General features: G+C 38.7%; 3 protein-coding genes and 2 pseudogenes across 3 annotated transcripts; 3 read left to right on the top strand and 2 right to left on the bottom strand.

Moving 5' to 3' along the window:
- The first annotated feature begins 821 nt into the window (after positions 1 to 821).
- Positions 822 to 3,694, top strand: LOC147945173 (uncharacterized). The gene is made up of 6 exons (XM_087509130.1): positions 822 to 1,664; positions 1,754 to 2,373; positions 2,543 to 2,550; positions 2,598 to 2,763; positions 2,847 to 2,928; positions 3,005 to 3,694. Exons 1-6 carry the CDS (start codon positions 837 to 839, stop codon positions 3,686 to 3,688), a joined length of 2,388 nt encoding a protein of 795 aa, XP_087365256.1. The 5' UTR covers positions 822 to 836; the 3' UTR covers positions 3,689 to 3,694.
- A 490-nt stretch (positions 3,695 to 4,184) lies between these two features.
- On the top strand, positions 4,185 to 4,727 carry LOC104783432 (uncharacterized protein At4g04775 pseudogene; annotated as a pseudogene).
- Positions 4,728 to 5,012: 285 nt separating this feature from the next.
- On the bottom strand, positions 5,013 to 6,449 carry LOC109132413 (uncharacterized). Its single transcript, XM_087509067.1, has one exon. The coding sequence runs from the start codon at positions 6,432 to 6,434 to the stop codon at positions 5,013 to 5,015; it is 1,422 nt and encodes a 473-aa protein (XP_087365193.1). The 5' UTR covers positions 6,435 to 6,449.
- A 2,058-nt stretch (positions 6,450 to 8,507) lies between these two features.
- LOC104779475 (putative NAD(P)H dehydrogenase subunit CRR3, chloroplastic) lies at positions 8,508 to 9,463 on the bottom strand. The gene is made up of 3 exons (XM_010503838.2): positions 9,087 to 9,463; positions 8,858 to 8,994; positions 8,508 to 8,739 (listed from the first exon to the last, which is right to left on the bottom strand). Exons 1-3 carry the CDS (start codon positions 9,344 to 9,346, stop codon positions 8,615 to 8,617), a joined length of 522 nt encoding a protein of 173 aa, XP_010502140.1. The 5' UTR covers positions 9,347 to 9,463; the 3' UTR covers positions 8,508 to 8,614.
- A 366-nt stretch (positions 9,464 to 9,829) lies between these two features.
- On the top strand, positions 9,830 to 10,758 carry LOC104779474 (uncharacterized; annotated as a pseudogene).
- The last annotated feature ends 12,378 nt before the right edge of the window (positions 10,759 to 23,136 follow it).

Genomic DNA, 23,136 nt, shown 5'->3' with positions numbered 1-23,136 from the left:
TTCTCCATCGTCACCATCTCTCTCCATCTTCACCATCTTCCGCCGATTCGATTTCTTCACCGTCTTCCGCCGTCTATCCATCTTCACTGTCTTCCGCCTTCTATCCATCTGCTTCTTACTCGTTTTGGTGGTCTCCTCTTCACTATCTCAAGCTCAATCCGGTTGAATTTCTCTTCTCCATTGCTCCTTGTCGATCGAATTGGGTATGTTAATTGTGTTTTTTTTTCATGTTTAAATTTTGTCCTTGTTTAATCTTGATTTCAATCTAGAATTGTCTAATGATAAGTAAATTATTAAATTTTCAGTTTGGATTTCTCTTAACCATGACTCCATGTTTATCGAATTTGGTATGTTTAATTGTGGATTTTTTTTGGGAAATTTTAATTTTTATCCTTTTGTAATCTCTTTTTCAATCCAGAATTCAAATGAACATCAAAGTTGTTTATAGAACATCATAGTTTTAGATCCGTTTAGCATATTGACCATGTAATTCTTGTTTTTTTTGCATGTTGATTATTATTTTTTGTATTCTATTGACTTTAAAGGAAAAATTGTGTACCAGGGTTGATGAAACAAGATCGATAAAGCTAGTTAACAAGAACAAGAGTGATCCGTTTAGTATTCTATTTTTTTTTTCAAGTTTCTGTTAGCAGCTAAATGATTAGTAGTCATAGTTTTCTTGTTCTTAAATCATACTTTTAGTAATCTGTTTTTTTTTTTTTTTGTAAAATTGAAGTCTCATATCTTTGTTGATTTATTTCAGTTTTGGCTAATTTTTACTAATTCATTTTTTACTTTTTTCGGCAGGAATGGAAAAGAAGTACCCTAAACGACTTATGGAAGATGGAAGCGAGCCACAAGTTGGACAGATAAATAACACTTGTCGAATGTCAATCTTACACAAAATCAAGAAGGCATTACCAGAAGAGTATGAGATTGTGAAGGGTGATCCAGTTTTCGCATCTGTATTTGCATTGTATGAGAATGGTCTTGGGTACTCAGCTCGGTTGATACACAGCATCATGTGTAGGCAGTTGGTGACTAAGAGAAGACATGAGCTGTGGTTTGTGTTTGGTAAGAAGCCGCTTAGATTCTCAATGCAAGAATTCCATGCAGTTACTGGTCTTAAGTACAATGCCGATTTCAGTCATGATTCAGAGAGTTGGACAGATGATAATGGGGTTTGGAGCAAATTGTTGAAGAGAGGTGGTATCATTACCATTCAAAACTTGATGAAGACCCACCTTGAAGCAGCTCCATCGTGGAGAAAAAAAGAAGATAGAATTCGGTTTGTGTATGTTTGTGTGATTGCTGGGTTGGTAGTGGCTAAGGATGAGAAGAAAGCTATACCACATTCATACATCAAGCTGGTCATGGATCTAGAGAAGGTTAGGACTTATCCTTGGGGTCTTGTAGCTTTTGACCATTTAGTTAGCTCTATAGTGGAAGCAAGAAAGAAACTGAAGAACCCCATTAGTTACATCCTCAATGGTTTCTCATATGCTCTTCAAGTTTGGGTTATGGAAGCCATTCCTCTCATTGGACAACTTATGGGAGAGAAGATTGACACAGAGATTACAGTTAGCCGAATCTCTAATTGGAAAGGTGCTGCTAAAGTATCATATGATGAGCTCCTCCTTGTAGAGAAATCAATTGGAAACAAGGTCAGTTGACTTCTTCTTTTTTCTTTTAAGTTTAAATTCGAGTACATTGAGTTTTTTTTTAATTGGTTTCTTTGTTATTGTTTTGTCAGGATGTTGTTTATCCATGCATTTCCTCCACTGGAAACTTTGATGTATTGGAGTCCATTGAATATTTGAGGGGTGATGAAATTAAAGATTGTGAAGTGGACAACTTGGAAGCTTTGATCAGATCTGGCTATGATTTTAGAGATCATATTTGGGAGAGTGGCGAAGGATATGGTGTGGAAGATGATAACATTGAGGATGTTGGTGTGGAACAATCTCAGGCTGTTGGAGGGAACAATGAAGTTTCGGTTGGAGAGGAGAGTGGTGAGAAGCAAGCTAATATCCCAGAAGTGTCTAGCTTGAAGAAGAGGAAGAAGAAGCAAGTTGACCATGGAGCAGAGACACAGAAAAGAATGGTGCTATCTCAGAGAGCATCAACTTCACATTGTTCATGTGGAGATGATATGAAGCGGTTCTTTAAGGAGTTAATTGACTCTTCTTTCAAGAGCTTCACAGAGACCTTTGGGGAACGATTGCTAACAATGGAGAAAGATGTATCAGATATCAAGGCCTTGATATCCAGACCAGCAGAAGTGGATCCTAAGCCAACAGAAGTGGATCCTAAGCCAGCAGTAGTGGATCCTAGTCCATCACGAGTGAAGCCCAAAACTTCGGTACGTAAGAAGTAGCTCAATGCCTTGTTCGATTGTAATATGTTGTGTGGTCTTTCCTTTTTGTTGTATCCTTGTTTGTATGTGTATGTTGTAAACATAAATTATGTGTTGTAACTTATGTGTCATAATTTATGTGTTGTAACTTTAACTAAAGCCTTTCATAATTTTTTTTTTTGACAGGTTGAACTGTTTGATTTAGATAATCTGTTGATAGACCTCAATGTAGATACACAAGACTATCTAAAGAACACAGTAGGACACTTATCTCAGAAGTCTGTTGTGACCGGATTTGATCCTACACTTAGTCCCAAAGACGCGGGTAAAGATGAACCGGATGCGGTGTTGACTTCAGTTTCTGATGATCTATGGAATGGTTTCGAAGAGTGGAGTAGGCATCTCGAGTACGTGATTCAAATATTTTTATATACATGTTATGATTTATCAATTTTTTTTTTGTAATCTTACAATTGTTTTACGTTTACAGAAGCATTCAACTGGGTCCAACTTTACTTGATCAAGAATTGTTTAACCGAGTCATGATGGGCTTCAAATGGCTTGGAAACGAGGTACGTGTCAATCTTTTTAAATATTATATTTTATATTCTTAAAGTAAGACAAACCTGAGTCTTTAAATATTTACAGGAAATGGATGCAATGATGTATATTTTTCGGGAGCATACATCTTTAGGCCGCCTAGAGTTGGATCGTGTAGGTTTCATGAATTGTCAGTTTAGCGAGCACGTCAAGGCCGACTACAATAAGTTTAGATCGGCAGGACGAACCCACACTTGGAATCACTTTTTGTTAGAGTATGCCAAAGGTGAACTGCCATCTCATGGAAAGACAGGAAAAAGTTGGGCTGTAGATTTGGATAGAATTTATGCACCGGTCTTCATTAACGGTAATCACTGGATCTCAGTTTGCATTAACTTCAGACTAAGAACAATTGAAGTCTTCGACTGTAATCAATACCAAAACAGAAGACACGTTGAGCCATTCGCTAATGTCATCCCTCGTCTTGTGAAGGAGATTCACAAAAAGGTTGATGGAAAAGCTCCCTTGTTGACTCCATACGAGATCATCCAGGTTCGTATGCCACCTAAATTAAATCGGTCAAGTTGTGATTGTGGAGTTTATACCCTGAAGTATATCGAGTGTCACATGCGTGATCTATCTTATGAGTTGATTGACGATGAAAACATCAAGCAAGCTCGTTTGAAGTTGGCAGTCGATCTTTGGTCAGCAGCAAAGGATCCTGTGCTAGTGGAACGAATGAAAACTTATGTGCGTCCAGTGTATGCGGCTGAGTTTGTAGACCTTGCCTAATTTTTAAGTGTCTTTATGATTGTTTTGTAAATGATGGTTTTTGATGCTTTTTCTTGTTAGACCAATATCAGACTCATTAGTATTAATCCTCGATGGTGTTGATTTAGGACTGACTAATATGAGACTCAATAACATAAGGTCCTACACAAAGAACACAAAAACATATCATATCCGATTTAAATGTTAACATAACAACACAAAAACATAACCGATTTGCCATAATTTAAACATATCAGATTTAAACCAGCTATTGACCCAAATTTAAATGTTGACCCGATGTAAGCATACCGATGACCCGGTTTTTAATTCAATATTAAGGAAAAAAATAAAATTAGGGATCTTCTTCTCCAATACTCTATTCTTCTTCTTTCCCGATACTTTCTTCTTCTTAAAATTAGGGATCTTCTTTTCCAATAATTGATCTTCCTCTCCAATACTCTCTTCTTCTTCTTTCCCGATACTTTCTTCTTCTTCATTGTAACAACTGATAGGAGCCATGAGCCAACATTCTTCGGCTGGATCGTCAGGGTTACCGTCGAGAAGTTCTCAGGTTGGAGTTCCGTGTAGATGCCGGTGTGGTGGAGAGATTAGAACCTACACATCAAAGACGGAAGAGAATCCCTGTAGGAGATTTTACAGATGTGTTGTTGGTGTGAAGGTAATTTACTTTTATCAGTCCTTATTCATCACAATAGCTGAAATTTATTAAATATTGTTATCGAAACAATGATTTTAGGAGAAGAAGGAGAAACACATGTTCCGTTGGGTTGATGATGCTGTTCTAGAGGAGATTAGGATGGTTGAAAGCAAACAAAACCAACTCTTAGAGGACCTAAAAAAGATGGTAACAAACAATGTGGAGCTCCAAAAGGAGATGGTGAAGGAGATGGAAGAAAAGATGGAGAAGAATATGATTGAGATCATCAGGCAAGAGCTAATGGTTGCGAAAGAGAGTATGGAGAAGTCGAACAAGCAGAGGATTTGTGTACTAGTCGTATTGGCAGTTTCAATGGCCTGGTTTTATAAGAAGATGATATGATGTCTTTGCTTTCTGTATTTTGTTGTTATGCTTAACACTTTTTGTTAGTCTTGTTTTTTGTACTCTGGTTTTAATGAAAGTTTGATTGAAAGAAAACACCATCAAGGAATTTCAAAACACATGAGTACTTCAAATGTCTTAAATCAACACCATCAACGAATTTCAAAACAAATGAGTCTATTAATCGAAAATAAAAACCATCAAACACCATCATTCATCACAAAGCAGCTGCCGTGAAATCAAAAATTCAAAAACAGGAATCTTAAGTTGATGCACAAACCATTGTTATATCACGATATCACAGGTCGTTCTGTTATGCCCTTCTTTGCCACACCGCGCACACTTATGTCTCTTTGACCCTTGTGAGTTTTGTGATGATTTTATCTTGTCTTCAGCGGATTCATATCTTCTTTTTCTTCGCCGTCCTGGATGTCTTCTTGTTTCAGGTGGTCGAACTTTTGCATCTTCAACATACTGTGGGACTCGCCATTCTTCTTCAGGAACACCTATTGGATTAACAGTTTCCTCATATTGCGATCTCCATGCAGTAGTGGTATACACATCATCAGCATAAGGATATAGATCTTTGCCTATATCAAAAGCTCCTTTTATAGCATGTCTACAAGGGAGTTTTTGGATGCTGAACTTTCCACATGAACAAGTCCTTCTTTCTAAGTCAACAATGTAGTCTACTCTATTACCTTTAACCTGGATCTGCGATCTGCTCATCAAATAACCGTTCATGAATTTACCTTTCTCTATTCTTCTTGAAATCTTTTTCTCCACCTCAACAGTTAAAGGATCTTTATGCTTTGCACTTAACTCTCTACTCTCATAAAACCAGCGTGTCATCATTTCTCTGATGCTGTCTAACAAAGGAATTATTGGATACTCTCTGGGTGTCCTCAAAGCAGCATTAATTGATTCAGCTGCATTGTTGGTGTTAATATCATACCTATAACCCAGAAAATGACAGCGAGCCCATTTTGTCACATCGGCTTCCTCTAGATAACTTCCAATAGCAGGACTAATATTGTTAATTTGCCCAAACTCTTTCTCAAACTCAGCAAATCTATAAGCTTTTGATGCTTTTGCAACCTTACCAGCGACACCTCTTCCCTTATGATATGTTATCACATTGCTAAGCAAGTGGTGGATGCAAATACCATGTTTAGCCAATGGATAGATGTTTCCAATTGATTTAGCAATCGATGTATGTCTATCTGACACAAATGATAAACCTTCTTCATCAGCTATAACCATCTTAAGTTGCATAAAAAACCACTCCCATGAACAATCATTCTCAGAATCAGCAATTCCAAATGCGATTGGATACAAATTGGAGTTACCATCTACAGCTGTAGCAACTAGGAGAACCCCTTTGTATTTATTCTTCAAAAATGTACCATCAACTACTATCACTTTCCGCATTGACTTGTAGAACCCTCTTGTTGATTGACCAAAAGAAATAAATAGATATTTAAATCTTCCATCAAAGTCAATTTCATAATTCGTGAAGGTACCAGGATTCGCTTCTTGTAGCATGTGCAAGTATTTTGGAATCTTAGCATAACTTTTCTCAGGAATTCCTCTAACTTCGTTAACTGCATACTCCCGAGACTCCCAAGCTTGGTGATATGTTAGCTCGCAGCCGTACCTTGAACGAATAATATTAACTATATCATTCGGTTTAGGACCTTCCTTCATGCCCTCATAGCTTTGCTTAATGAGATGTCCAATTGTTCTTGCAGATGGAGTCCTACAAAATGAGTTTTTTTTTGAAGGGGCACATGTATGGTTACCCACAAACTTGTTGATTTTGAAATATGTAGATGCTTGTAAACACTCAGCCCGGAGACGCCAATTACAAGCACTATTAATGCAGCGTATACACCACCATCTCTTATCAGATTTTGTAATCCTATAGTCGCAGTTATATTTCATTGCATACATTTCCATAGTAGCCTGTAAAGCTTCCTTACTGCTGAAATATTCACCATTTTTTACCATTGAATCTTCCAACTTTAAACCAGCAGCATCACCAAGATTAGCATCAGTAGGCTTTTCTAATACATCATTAGTCGGCTTAGGTGAATTCCTTGAAATAATACCTACTGATTTTCCCACATCAACTTCCACATTACAACCATCGCTACTATCAACTGACAACTTCTTCAGATCGAACTGGACTTTACTCTTATCGCCATCAACTACTCTTTGGAATGTAACACACAACCGAATCATGTTTATCTTTTTCAGATATGCAAGAAAATTATTTATACCTCTATTATTTGTCAATACAACAGGATGACAATCAACTTTAACCTCTGTGGGTAGATAACTGAATTCCACATCAAACATATTTTGCTCTATTTCATAGTCTTCTGAAACCATCACCTTCAACTCTTCAAGAGATGTAGTGGGTTGCAAAGTCAGTAATCTAGCACGTTTTTCTTCATCATCAATAAATCTCCACTCCTTCTTGGCATCCAGTGTCCATACACCACAAGTAACATAGATTTGCATCATAAACAGGTAAGTGAAAGCTTTTGTGGAAGGTGGAAGAGATGGTGACCGATCACGTTAAGGTATAATGTCGATTTTTCTTAATTTGTTTAGCTTCTAAATAATTTAGAATATGTATTCTAGAATATATTAGAACAAATCTAAACAATAATTACGAAATCTTAACCATAAATTAAGAATATTTAAAAAATATTTAAAAAATATTCACTTTCCTTATTTAATTTATTTTCTTTCTATTTTAAGGGTATTCTAAGGTTTACAGATTACAAATTCTAAAATTTCTATGATATATCTTCTACTTCTTTTAGTATATAGGGTAAAACGTAGAAAACGAATTCTGAATTGAAGTAGAATGAAGAAAAACGTAGAATTCATATTCTTAATTTTGTAGAACATGTACAAACTGTAGAATGAACAATCTAAATGTTTCAGAAAGAGAAAAAATCGTAGAAAGTCTATTCTAAACAATTTAGACCAGAAATCAGCAAATTACAAACTGATTTTTGACATCCAAAACATTTTTTTTTCAAATTTTTTTTTACACAGTTGTATACTAACATGGATTTTCTGTTTGTTAATTGGTTCAAACTCCTAAAAACTTCACTATTTCTATTAGTAGGGGCATTTTCGTCACAATTGACAATTGACAATTTAGAAAAAGATCCTTTATTTATAATTGGGAATAATATTGTGCTTGATGAAACGGGGGAATCATAATTAAAGGTCACGCAAAAGCATAAAACGGTAATGATATGTGTATATCTGTAAAAATCTGACAGTACTAGTGACCTAACTTCTACTCATCAATAAAACAATTCGAATCTGCTCCTCTGGATTATCCCATCTGTTAATATCACCTTTTTTTTTTGTAAAATCCCAAAGCCATGTGTTCTATACTTCTGTATTTAGTATTTCAATAATACATATATAGTCTAGAGATGCTTATTTATACCTACAGTCTCTAGTCATCAATTTCTTCAATATAAAAAGAAAATAACATAAGAAATGGCGGTGGAGATTAGATTACATATGTGAGAGTGAGAAATGTTGGCCACCTACCGCTAACTATCTAAAATGGCCAGCTTCATATTCTAAATTTGTTTGACTCAAACGTTCACAATCAGTCGAGTTCACAGCTGCGGACTGGTTTTGATAGCGGCGGTGATGAAGTGAAATGCCACTTTGTAACAACTTACTATTTATAGCTGAAGCAGAGAGCTGCAAGATTATAACTTTCTGTTTATGCATACACCATTTTCTAACCAAGATTTGTAGAAGCTATAAAGATATCTCTATCATATATGATCCATATATCACAGTAAAAGTATAAGTAACGAGACATGGATTGTAGCTAGTAGAATTCACATGATCAAGTCATCAAGTAACGGGAGGCTAAAAGGGAGTTTAATAGCTCCACAAGCTACGAGCAGAGACATAATCCATATGGGAAGAATCCACTGTATTGTAAACATCAATACTTGTTTCCCTGCAAAGTACATCAATCTATTACTTATATATGATTAAGCCAACGCTATCATATGGAATTTAGATGTGATGATGATTAATCAGCATGAGATTATTGTATTATAAATCACTAAACTGACCGGAGGAACGAAGCTTAGTCTCCGTTTGAGCTACGAAGATTTCGCCGATCTCTCGCAGCTTCTTTTCAATTTTTCCTTCGAATTTATTAGTATGGCCTAATAGAAGCTCATCAAACACTGTATTCATATCCATTTCCCTTTCGGACGAGACAAAAATTAACAAAAATCATCAAAAATTGGCACAGTTACGATTATAAGACGACAATCGTACGTAATGACTTGTCTTTACCCTTCGGAATCAAGATATGATCCAGAGCCGAACGCTCGCTCGATCTGAGCTATCGAAGGCTTGTTGTTGCCTCGCCGTTGTAATTTCCGTAATTGCTGGTTTTGGTTTCCCATTTGTTTGCTCACTTTGATGAGTTTTGCCGGTTTCTTAGACGGTGATGACGAAGAAGGAAGTGGAGACGGTGAGTCATTAGCTAGAGACGCTATAGGAGGCGTTGAGGCTCTGGTGGTGACGGAGAAGATGGTGGATAAGACCGCCATTGCTTCCTCTTCAGTCCTCACTTGTGTGGTTTGAATTTTTTTACTTAAGATGAAGGTTTCTATATTTCATCCTCTTCAATTCCCCCAGCCAATTAAAACTTGAGATAATGCCACGTCATCTAAGACAACCCATGTCACGTCAGCTGATACAAACCTTGAGTTTTGTTTTCTTTCTATTCTTGGTTATATGATATTTTTCATGTCTCTTCAAATACGCAACTTCCCTTTAGTCTAAACCGATTTCTTGAGCACACCGGTATAATAGAAAAGAAAATGTAAGAAAATGATAGTTTACGTGTAAGTTTGTTACAACATTGTGTTGATTTACATGTGAATTGAGTGAAGATTTGGGTTACTGAAGAAGCCTTTTTCTAACACAACAAAAGGAGAAGGAGAAAGGTGTGTGTGTACCACCTTCCATGACTTGAAAAGGATTTAAAATATTCATTTTAACATACATCAATCATTTTCCCAAAGGCTAATCGTTCTAAACCAAACACCACCCACTCTTAAACTACATTACCAAATCAATTAAAAAGGGAAACCATATAAGAACACAGCAGAAGAATATATGTGATCCACACCACTAGAGAGAAGCTTTGAAGCTATTCAACAAAAAGAGATCCATTAGTAATGGCAGATTCCGACAAGAGACGAGTAGCAACCACAATAGCAACAGCAACACCAGCCATTCAACCGCATCGACCACGAGCATTCACGTTACAGCCCTCGACGGTATCGTAAGTGCTAATTCTCTCTTCACGGTTGCGGTCTTTATCGGAATCTCCTTCGACCAACCACAGGATCTCAGCCTCACGGACAGAACCGAGTGCAGTGCGGGACGAGACGTGGAACGGGACCTAGTTGTGTTTGAAGTCATCTCATTTGCCTTCTTCCTCTTCTCCTCCCTCGTGGCTCAAGGGATGAAGCTAGCCATCAACCTTTTGAACAGCAAAGAAACGGACGAAGTGTTTAAAGCAAATATCAATAGTGATGTGCTTCGCTTCGGTGTGCTTGGTGCAGCTGGTGGATCTATCTTGGGCTGTGTATTTATCCTGTTGTCAATTGTTGATGTCATTCAGCTTCGTATCGGGCTACTCTCTTGCGGCAGTGCGTTGGCGATTCATACCGTGTTGGCGCTTGTGGTCTTGGTCTCTTCTGCTCTCAGTATTTATATCTTCACTGTGTTCTACTCTTTCAGGAAATAATTGATCTCTAAGAACCTGATCACAGTTGTGAAAGTAGCGATCAAAGTTTATACATATGTCTGTTCGATAATGTTTAATAACGTAAAGCAAACATATATGTATGTGCTGATAAGATAGTTACCAAGAATGTAAATCTCTGGTCATTCTTTTGCAAAACCACAACGCCAGCGCGACCAGCAATGAAATGAGACATGTCCTTGAATATTGAGTTCATAACTAGACATTAAAAGATCATACATATGTATCAACCACATAACGAAGCAATTAAGGCACAGACAAAACGCTTCATGATACCACCCAAAGACAGTCTTATATATTGCAAAAACTAAGTTCAAGCATTTGATGAAAAGAGCTCAAAGGTAAAACTAAGTTCTGGAATAGCTCATCTGATCATTAGAGCATGATTACTAATGGCTAATAACAACTTGTTCAAACTCAATGGAGTTGACTAAAACTCTGAGGTTCAAGGCTGCAAGCAATTATAACCAATTCTATTAAAGAAAGACAAGCCATTACTGCATTTTCAGGTATAGATGCGTATACCTGAAAACAGATGGGGAGGCCAAAAACATTTGAAGTAGATCAATTAGGTTAGCCTCTGTCAACTGCAAATATAATACAAACATAAACAGCAAGATTATAAAAATAAAAGAGGTAATCCACTGATCCATATGGTTGAACTGAGCTTAGATGTGATTTGTCTTTAGCATTCAAAGTAGATTGAAGATACCAAATTGATTCAAGGTTAAGAGAACAAGGAAAGCAAACACAATATACGCAACGAATCATACAGAATTTGACAAAGACCACAACAGCATTTTCCAAAATTTCTAATAAGAAGAGTCACTTGTCAACAAAAACAGAGCCTGGGACTGGAGAGAGTAAAAAAACAAAACTATTTCTAAAAGTCCTTTTGTTTCACAATCTTTGGAACCACTAAGCTTCGACACGAGTATGGCATTTTGAAATCGGAATCCTCAGCTAATTGTAACCCTCTAACTCCCAAAATCCTATGATTCCAGCGATAACCTAAAACTTCACAAACACATTTTAAGAGTACCTGAGCTAGAAATCGAGACGAGATTCAGCGACTTTGTGGAACTCCCTCACTGACGCCATTGTCATCGAAGTTCTCTCTCACTCGAGCCCATCTCGCTACGAACCTTTCTGCGGTTCTGCTGTCTATAATTTACACAACTGCCCTTAGTCCTTTGATAGATTATACGACAGCGTTTCACTTGTTTAAGTAAGGGTCTAAGGGACGGTGATAAACTGATAACTGAACGACGTCGAACTCACTCGTTACATCCGTGTCATAAGACTTGGCATTAACATTTTACAGATTCAATCCACGTTACATATGATTATATCTGCAAATAGTATAAGAATATGATTTGATGTCAACGTGATGACTTGGAATGATGGATGACTAATCGACTATGATCCATTTTTGGTAAATCCAAGAGATTTTTTGTTCTTTTAGTTTTTAAATACGTTACCAAAACAAGAAGCTACTTAGGTGTTGTTCGTTTGGTGTGTTAGATGCAGTATTTAGATGCAGATACATGTTATTGTTTTTAAATTATAAAAGATGATTTCATTTTTAAATATTTATTAGATGTTTATTTAAATTTAATATGAAAATTATTTAACTACAAACATAACTAAAATCACTAAAATTACTAAACCACAAAATAAAGGGTATTTTAATCATTTTTTATATTGTATCCAATTATCTATACCCGATTACAAAACAAACATAGATTGTTTCAGATACAATATCTGAATGAATTGGATCAAAAACACAAACGAACAGTATCTGGATGATGCATCCAAATACTCTGTCCAGATACTAAATCTAGATATTGTGTCTAGATCACGAAACGAACAGCACCTTAATCAAATCATAATCATGTTTGACTTTCGTGCATTCTTAGTATATACTATATAGTATATTAGTATGGTATAAAATACCTCTCCATCGTTGATAACATGTTTAATTATTATACCATCAGATATTAAAGCATTTTTACCCATTTGAAATTTTAAATCAATTGATGTTACGACCAAAAAAAAAAACTAATTGATGTTAGTATTCGTGCAAAAAAAAACTAAAAAACGTTGAATAGGGTCTTTTTATGAATTTCCATTTCTACACCATCAGCTATAGCTGCAAACGTTACATAGAGCTGCAAGGAACCATAGTGCTTGTGAGTTTAGAATCTGTGAAATGTATAAAAGACCTTTTAGCATGTGGAAGAAATTTAAACATGAGGGAACAATATTTGTTAATAGTAATCTGCGTCTTATGAACTAGAACACCTAAGTTAAAAAATAAATTCTCAGAATCGTTGAATACTTTCCAAACAAGTTTCTTACGTTTCTGTTGCACATCGTTTGGAATAAGATGTGCATGGTAGACCATCGAGACACGTGACCACATCTAAACAAAGCGTAAGAAACTTGAAAAATTGTTGATGGAGATTGACAACAAGGTAACTATAATAGCTGTTGAATAACATATTGTGGTCTTTGAATTGTTTTTACGAACATATTCAAAATTTCAAATGATTACAACACAACGTTTAACTTATTAAATAGCAAAGCAGCTTTTGAACGTTTATGTAAACTACAACTTGAGGTTTTTCTGAACCCCACGGGTTTGGCAATGAGGAATGAATCAGATGCTTATCACAAATGGATGCACCTTTCGGGCTTAGAGGAACGTTTTTTGAAGCAACGTTCTAAGTTACATTGGTTGAAGGTGGGGGATGGCAACAATAAGGTGTTTCATAGGGCTGTAAAGATTAGACAAGCGCAAATGCGATGAAGGAGATACTACGGCCTGATGGTGTAATAGTTGACTCTCAAGAAGAGATGAAGGCGGAAGCAGAGAGATATTTTCATGAGTTTCTTACACATAAACCATCCTACTTTACATGCAGCTCGGAGGAGGAGTTGAAAAACCTCTTGTCCTATCGTTGTTCAGAGGCTGAAAAGGACCAACTTGTGAGCGAGGTTACGGCAGACGAAATCAAGGCGGTGCTATTTGCCATGCCACATCATAAAAGCCCGGGTCCTGATGGCTATACGGTGGAGTTTCTCAGGGAGACATGGCCAATCATTAAGGCGGATTTTGTTGTGGCTGTTCAGTCCTTTTTCATCTATGGATTCATTCCAAAGGAGTGAATACAACCATTCTTGCCCTTATACCTAAGAAGACAGAGGCTAAAGAGATGAAAGACTATCGTCCTATTTCTTGCTGCAACGTCTTATACAAGGTGATATCAAAGATTCTTGCTAACCGGTTGAAGCTGCTCCTCCCACACTTCATTGCTCCGAATCAGTCAGCGTTTATAAAGGGACGACTTTTGATGGAAAATGTTTTGTTGGCGTCAGAAGTGGTTAAAGACTATCACAAAGAAACTGTATCTCCCAGATGCTCTTTAAAGATTGACATTTCTAAGGCTTTTGACTCAGTGCAATGGTCGTTTTTGCTCAACACACTCTCTGCGTTAGATTTCCCTTAGTTTATCAAGTGGATTGAACTCTGTATCACAACAGCATCATTTTCTGTTCAGGTGAATGGAGAGTTGGCAGGACTGTTCCGTAGTGAGAGAGGTCTGAGGCAAGGTTGTTCATTGTCCCCATACCTATTCGTCATTTGTATGCATGTTTTGTTTACTTTACTTGACAAGGCGGGTCTGGAGCAACGTATCAGGTATCACCCTCGATGTCACAAGCTGAAGCTGACACATTTGTGCTTTGCGGATGACATATTGGTATTCACTAATGGTACGAAAAGCTCTATTGAGGGTATTCTTCAACTGTTTGACAGTTTCGCAGCGATGTCAGGACTGTCAATCAGTCTCGAAAAATCAACCCTGTATATGGCAGGGGTAAGCGAGAGTGACATGGACGATATTCTTCACTCTTTCCCGTTTGCATCAGGTAGCCTACCTGTCTGTTATCTTGGTTTGCCACTCCTCACTAAGCGGATGACAACTGCAGATTATAGTCCACTCTTAGAGCGAGTCAGGGAGCGTATTAGTAGCTGGACAGCTCGGCATTTGTCCTTTGCTGGTCGCCTACAACTGATTGCTTCAGTCATTCATAGTTTAACCAATTTTTGGATGTCTGCATTTCGGCTTCCCAGCTCTTGTATCCGAGAAATTGATAGCCTATGCTCTGCATTTTTGTGGTCTGGTCCAAAGTTAAACACAAAGAAGGCGAAAGTTGCATGGTGTGATGTTTGTACTCCCAAGGATGAGGGTGGTCTAGGCCTGCGCTCTCTAAAGGAAGCAAATAAGGTAAGCTGTTTGAAACTTATCTGGAGGATACTGTCGACTAACTCACTTTGGGTTTAGTGGCTAAGACTCTATCTGCTTCACAAAGGCTCTTTCTGGTCGATCAAAGGTACCACTACTCTAGGATCCTGGATGTGGAAGAAACTCCTGAAATATCGTGGTATAGCCTCTGGTTTTGTGAAATATGAGGTGCACAACGGCCATCACACATCCTTTTGGTATGATCAATGGTCTTCCTTCGGGTGTTTGATTGAGACCACATGCCAAAGAGGCTGTATTGATTTGGGTATTGGTTTACATTCGACTATTGCTGAGGTTATGGCAACTCACCGCCGAAGGAACCATCGCAATGCTTTATTCAACCAAGTTGAGCAGCTCATTGATCAGCTGCAGTCTCACCAGCAGGCAACAGAGGACGATGTAGTTCTCTGGAAGGGTAAAGGGGACTGTTTTCGTGATTTGTTCAGCACAAAAGACACATGGGAAGCCATAAGACTGTACAAACAGAAAAACGTTTGGAGTAGGGGGTTTGGTTCAAGCACGCCACTCCAAAATATGCTTTTATGGTTTGGCTAGCCATCCACAATCGACTCTCTACAGGTGATAGCATGCGGGCTTTGAATGTGGGTGTTAATCCGACCTGCATTCTCTGCAACCAGTCTTTGGAGACTAGAAATCATATGTTCTTTGCTTGTTGTTACTCTTGGGAGGTTTGGTCTGGCCTCACATCCAAACTACTCCTCACGCGCTACACAACCTCATGGACTCACCTACTATCGTTATTGACAGATACCTCATTGGGCTCTACCAAACTATATCTCTTACGGTATGTTTTTCAGCTTACCATTCATTCACTGTGGATGGAACAAAACACAAGACGCAATGGCGACACAATCCTTCCTTCAGCTCAGCTAGTTTGACGACTCGATCAACAAATACGAAATCGATTGCTTTCAATCCAAGAACAGGGTGATTGGAAGTTACGCGACGGTCTGGTCACATGGCTCGCCACACGCTATCCTCCTAACTAAGGCACAAGTTTCTCAAGTTTTTTTTCTCTGAAAATGTATGCTCTTTCTTAAAACAAACGCTGCACTCGATGTACAAAAGTTTTTCTGAATAAATTTTACATTTTATTCAAAAAAAAAAAAGCCAAGAGTGTCACCAATGTTCAATATTTGGAATCTCATTTTGATGTTAAAGAATAAAGAGTTTACATCTATCATAAAAAAAACAATAAACAATACGATTATAAATTGGTAGAGTAATATTCTTAAGAAACAAGATCAGAGAACCTAATTTGTGGGTTAGACTCTTCGGTATGTTGTTGGGCTGTACAGTTAATGAGATTTCGAATTGGTGTGGTCGTAGTAAAACACGAATATAGATGATTTGGGTTATGAAATTTCATCAGTTTCAAGATAACTCCGTACAAAATTCAGACATACTAATGCTAGTGAAGTGATAAACCATATCAGGAGAAATAATAGAGGAAAGATAGGCCAAATCTTATGATGAAAGATTCTGAGTCTTATCAAATAGATTTGCGCATGTCGCCTTCTCGGGCCGCAATCTAATACATGTCGCATGTCGGCATATATAATTAATTATAAATGTCTTTAATTTCGTTCAGACCAGCTTTTATATTACTTTCAATGTGTGTTATGATGTAATAAAATGAGTTCTGTTGTAAAAAATCACTCTGTTGATTGGCTAATAGAAGAAAAAAACAGGGATATATATTTTATTAAAACACCGAACACTATGGATAAGCCATAATAGCTAGCGGAGCCACCTTTTTTTCATGTGGACTTCATGCGTCTTGCACCTGAAGCCAACATAAGCAACTAAGCATGATTCCGTTGGTCATCCTCCTCTCTCTTCACTTCTCTTCCACTTTATTGTTTCTTTTGTGCATCGTCGTTTTCATAAATCAATTTGAAGGTCATAATACATTTATTTTCTAACTCGTTTTGACGTCGTAGATCTCAAATCTTGTTATCTTAAAGCGCTGTGTCCCCCAATCTGGCCAACCGATTTTTTCACCAATTTTATTTTTATGTTTTCAGTTTTCACCATGCATGCACATGTATTCATGTCCCTGATTTAAAACGCGGCCGATTACGCGGCGAGTAGGCACTCGGCGGCAAGCAACCGCCGGGATTATGGTAAAATTGGTTCAAAAATCGGAAATTTTTTTAAAAAGTTGATTTTTGGAGTTTTGAAGATAGAAATCGATAGATAGTTGATGGATCTAGTATATTAAGCAGTAAACAATAATAAATAACAAATGAAATGATGAAAAGTGAGAGAAAAAAAGTGACGGCAGATTTAGGGGTGCAGATCTCGATTTTCAGAGGTTGAAGACAGGGACAAATTCGTCATTTAGTATTTCATTAAATCGAAATTGTTAAAAAAGGGCAAAATAAGGTAAGTGGAATTCGAACCTGGGTCACAGAGATACAACCTAGAGACTAGAACCACTAGACTACACTATAAAATTTGTATAAATACACATATATAATATATTATATTTATTTATATATAAAACCCCTAAAACTAGTCCCAATTAATCCCCGTATAATCCCCGATTAATTGATTCTGTGCTAGGCGCTCCCTCACCGCCCGACTAACGCCTAGCAATTTTTGAAACATGGATTTATGTAGTCGTACGATATTGAAATGTTTTGTCTATTGTAGAATTTTTAACACATAGATATATAGAATATAAAGTGTATATATATATAGCTTATAAAAATAAACTTCGAGAAACAAATTTTCGAGATGTTAATTCCCTTTTATCTTATGTTTTTTTTTCTCTATTAACAAATCTAATTTGAAAAATCTTGTCCTTTTAATTAAATAAAGTGATGCTATTTCCAGTTGTGTTATTTTTGATACTTTTGTGATATTTTCTCTCATACATTTCTGAATCTTTTGAACAAAAAAAAAACATTTCTGAATCTTTTCGATTATAATAGGTACTACCAGTTACCAAATTAACACACAAAAATAAAAGAAATGATTGTATTGCTTTAGGAATTACTTCACGTCTTCAGCTAATAGAAAGTTGCAGCGAGTAATAACAAAATGCCACATGGCTTGGGGGACTAGAGAGCGTGCGGTTCAAACTCGGGATGCGGGCAGTGGGCAAAGTAGGAAAGATGCTCACTTTCATGCTTGGACGACACGTATGCAGTTTCCAGGCTGTCTTCAGTTGTCTTTGTTTGACGCGACTTACTCTGCTTCGTACGATACACGCGCCTCCACTTAATTATATAATACACAGAGTAATTAATTAATTATTCTCCTGTCTATATAAATAACTGCTTGATTTTTTCATACGATAATTTGATTTCTTATTATAATCTTTCAGGTTTTATTTTTTTTTCACAAAATATCTGCAGTGAATCGATCTCAACCGTACATACTCACTTTAACGCCCCCAAACCGTGCTATGAACACGAAGGTCACAGACCAGTTCAATGTGCTACTTGAAAACATCCACCAACAGTCTGGCTGAAGATCAAGAACATATCAGGACCCTTAACCAGTCCGTCGACGGCATCTCCTTTTCCGCCTGGGGCATCTTTTAGGCTTTTTAACCCTTGAGACATCCCAGTCGTTAAGCCGACTCGGACAAAGTCTATATCAGCTACAACCCATACGAATAGAAATCCGATTTATTAAATAAGAAAAATAAAGTTTATTGCAAACGGAACCAAAGGTTCAAAGTTCAAGGCTTAAAGCCAAAGTTAAGTTGCAAGGCAAGATACTTTATTTAACAAAAAGACACAAAAAATACTCCGGGTTCCTAGCGTTCACCACGTCCTCTAATCCTCTCTAGGATTACCTAAAAGACACAATATTATCATAAGTAACCTAATGTTACTTAGTGAGTTACAAGGCTCTTGCAGAAAACAAATCCCCAAAAATCCCCAAAATCCCCAAACAACAATCAATCAACAATCAGAGATAGCATGCGGAAGCTAATGAGCTAATTAATAACTCCAACAAGCAATCAATCAACTACAAACTACATGCAATAAACTTGAATAAAAGCGAAAGTGTTTTTAGACAAGTTTTAACTTATGGGCCCGGTATGCTTCCCCTCCTCAACAACTCTGCGAATCCCCGCTTGCAACCACAAAGGCATGCAAACGGATATCACCTTCAAGCTACACCGTCGTGTAGACAACGTCGGCCAGGGTAGCGATGAGAGTAACCTCACACCACATGCATATAAACAAGAAAGATCACAAAGATAAATCAAGTAAGTAATGCAACTAAAAATTCCAAGCAAACCGTTTTCTAGATGGAGGTCGTTGGGATCCATCTAGATCGGTAAGCTTGTGCCTGAACTCACAGAAAACCGGCGATCGGATCTCTTGGCGATGTTCTTCTCTTCGGTGGCACTTGAGATCTGATCTCTGCTTGTGATCGAGTTGCCTTCTCGATACAAGGCTTTGGACGGCGGCGGTCGATAGTCTAGTCTTGCTCTTCTCCCTTCTTCTCTTCTTCTTCTTCCTTCTCTTCCTCTTCTTCTTTCTCTCCTTCTCTCTTTCTCTCTTCTTTCTCACTTTGCTTTGATGGTATGCGAAAATGAGAGAGAGTGAGGTCCTTATATAGAAAATGGTGGGCGGTGGGATGGACCAATGCATGTCCTCTACTTTGGTTCTTCCCCCTTAGCTAAACTTGGTGAGCAAGCTTAAAATCTTCAAGGAATATTCTTGTCTCCCAAGATTTGGTTCATGCATCTCCATTATCCTTTTTGCATGCAATTTAATTGGCCAATTTTGTGAAAAAATAATAATTATGTTTTTCACCTTTTTGCACGAATTCCTAGTGGCCAATTTTTGTAAAAAATAATAATTATATTTTTCACTTTTGCATGAATTCCTATTGGCCAATTATTTAAGAAATTTGCATGAATTTGTATTGGTCAATTTTTCAAGGAATTTGCATGGCTCGGCCTGCGATACCATATCTCGTCGACGGTTCGCGTCGCGGCTCGGTCTCCATCTGCGGCATGCCTCGGACTACGCCTCGATAAGTCTCGGCTCTCGCCGTACGCTTCAGACGAAAATTGCGGTTCGTCTCGGCACTTGCGGTACGTCTCAGACGCTACTTACGGTACGTCTCGGCACTTGCGGTACATCTCGGCTTCTTCGGTCAATTCTCGATTCGTCCATATTTCTTCGGACACTTCTTCGACAATTCTTCAGCTCTCCTTCCTGGCTTCCTTTCCAGGTCTTTCGGCCTTGGGTTTTCGATTTGAAATTTATCCCATGGCGAGGGTCATTACACTCTCCCCCCCTTATTAGAATTCGTCCCGAATTCTATAAGGATCTGAAGGACCTGCTTCGTCCTCTTCAATGAACAGCTGTGGATACTTGGTTCGAATTCTATCTTCGTCTTCCCAAATAGTGACTTTGCGGTTCTGATTCCCCCAAAATACTTGGATTTGTGGAATGCTCCTCTGCTTCAACTTCCGCGTCCTTTGCTCTCCGATCCCAAATGGTCCTTCCGGGTAGGTGAGATTCGTCTCCAACTCCTCGATAGGCTCGGGCACTATCATGTTAGGATCAGGTACATGCTTCCGTAGTTGTGAAACGTGAAAAACTTTATGCAGTTGCATAACTTATGGCATAGATAGCCGGTAGGCTACCTCTCCAACTCTCCTCTCGATCCGGTATGGCCCAATGAATCTCACTGCGAGTTTCCCGACCTTACCAAACCGATCCTTCCCTTTCTGAGGTGCGACTTTTAAATACACAATATCTCCAACTTCAAACTCCACTTCTCGCATGTTCCTGTCTGCGTACTTCTTCTGGCGGTCTTGTGCCTTTTTCATGCTCTCCCGTATGAACTTGATCTTCTCCGTCGTCTCGTCAATCAGCTTGTGGTTGAAACTCGTCCTTTCTCCTACCTCTGTCCAACAAAATGGCGTTCGACAGGGTCTTCCGTACGTTGCTTCGAATGGTGACATGCCAATGCTTAAGTGATAACTGTTGTTGTACGCGAATTCAACCAATGGTAGGTTCTTCTCCCAATCAGAAGACCATTCTGAAGCACATAGTCGAAGCATATCTTCTATGGTTCGGATAGTTCGTTCTGTTTGCTCGTCAGTCTCCGGGTGGAAAGGGGTGCTCATATGAACATTTGTTCCTAGGGCTCTATGTAGATCTTGCCAAAATATGGCTGCAAACTTTGGATCACGATCTGAGACAATGTTGGCTGGTACTCCATGTAGCTTCAAAATCTCGTCGACATACTTCTCTGCTAAAACAGGTGATTGATCTGTACTTCTTACTGGGATTAAGTGGGTAACTTTTGTCAAACGGTCGACCACTACCCATACTGCATCGTTGATTCGTCCTTTCCTTGTTGGTAGTCCGGTGATGAAATCCATCGAAATAGACTCCCACTTCCATGTTGGTATGGGCAAGTTGCGAAGCAATCCTGCTGGCACTTGATGCTCCACTTTGACTCTTTGACATGAGTCACATTGACTCACCCAATTTGCTACCTGCGCACATTTTGGTACTACCAGGGTGAATACTGAATGATGAACTGTGGGCTGCTACTAGGATCTCTTGTCGCAGTCCCATCCTGTCAGGTACAGTGATTCTCCCGTTAAGGAGTAATGTGCCGTCATCTGCTAAGTGATAGCCACTAGCATTCGGTCCGTCCAAACTCCTCAACTCTTCAACGATCTTCTTCAGGTTCTCGTCCTTCGGCTTCTCTTCTCGAATTCTTTGTACTAAGCTTGCTTGAGTAACGACTTGTATACCCAACGGCTCGCTAGATTCTCCCTCCAAGGCTAACAGCCTTACCTTCTTCAATTCGTCGGCTAGGGATGCTACGTCTCTCTCTACATCGACCTCTACCTTTCGGCGGCTTAGTGCATCTGCAACTACGTTGGCCTTGCCTGGGTGGTACTGAATCTTCAAGTCGTAATCGGCAATGAACTCCATCCACCTCCGCTGGCGTAAATTGAGGTCTGGTTGCGTGAACAAGTACTTAAGACTTTGATGATCTGTAAGTACCTGAACCGCTTCTCCATACAGGTATGATCTCCATATCCTTAATGCGAACACCACGGCTGCCATTTCTAGGTCATGCGTGGGGTAGTTCTCTTCGTGCTTCCCTAATTGTCTTGAGGCATATGCAATTAATTTGTCTCCTTGCATCAAAACACATCCAAATCACACTCTTGATGCATCGGTGTACATGACGTACGGCTGGTTCGGCTCCGGTAATGCTAATATTGGTGCCGTTGTCAATGCTTCCTTCAACTTCTGGAAAGCTCCCTCCACTTCTTCACTCCATATGAATGGTACTCCTTTCCCGGTGAGTTGTGTCAAATGTTTAGTAATGGATGAAAACCCTTTTACGAATTTCCGGTAATAGCCCGCAAGGCCTAAGAAACTTCGGACCTCTGTCACAGACGTTGGCCTTGGCCAATCCTGGATTGCGGCTATCTTCTCTGGGTTGGCGGACACTCCCTGTTCTGAAACTCGATGTCCTAGAAATCCAACCTCCCTCTGCCAAAATCTACACTTGCTGAACTTGGTGAACATCTTCTTCTCCCGCAGTCTTTCTAACACCTTCCTCAAATGCTCTTCATGCTCTTCGGCACTTCGCGAGTATACAAGGATGTCATCGATGAATATAATCACGAATTGATCCAAGTAATCATGAAAGACTTCGTTCATGAGTCGCATGAATGGTGCTGGCACATTGGTAAGTCCAATCGGCATTACTACGAACTCGTACTGGCCATATCTTGTACGAAAGGCAGTCTTCATCACATCTGGTTCTGAGATCGAAATTTGGTGATAGCCGGAGGCTAAATAAATCTTCGACAACCAGCTTGCTCCTCTGAGTTGATCTAACAGCTCGTCGATCCGTGGTGACGGATACTTGTCCTTGATGGTTATGTTATTGATACCTCGGTAATCAATACACAAACGCATGCTTCCATCCTTCTTCTTGACGAATAGCACTGGGGCTCCCCATGGCGATGAACTTGGTCGAATAAATCCTTTTTCTAGCAAGTCTTCCAACTGCGTCTTGAGTTCAGCTAACTCGGCTGGTGCCATCCGGTATGGTGCTTTAGCAATTGGGGTTGCTTCGGGCTCCAGGTTTATGGTAAAAGGTTGACTTCTCGGTGGAGGCAATCCTTCTAACGGTTTGAATACATCTTCATAGTCCCGCATGACTGTGATGTCTTCGACTTCTAGGTCTTCCTTGTCGTCTCCTCCGGTGGTGG

This window comes from Camelina sativa, chromosome 4 (genome assembly GCF_030686135.1).
Source record: "Camelina sativa cultivar CO46 ecotype springtype chromosome 4, ASM3068613v1".
In the NCBI taxonomy this organism is placed as follows: Eukaryota; Viridiplantae; Streptophyta; class Magnoliopsida; order Brassicales; family Brassicaceae; genus Camelina; species Camelina sativa.
The sequence above is the reverse complement of the archived record's forward strand: the minus strand, read 5'-3'. Positions and strand labels throughout refer to the sequence as shown.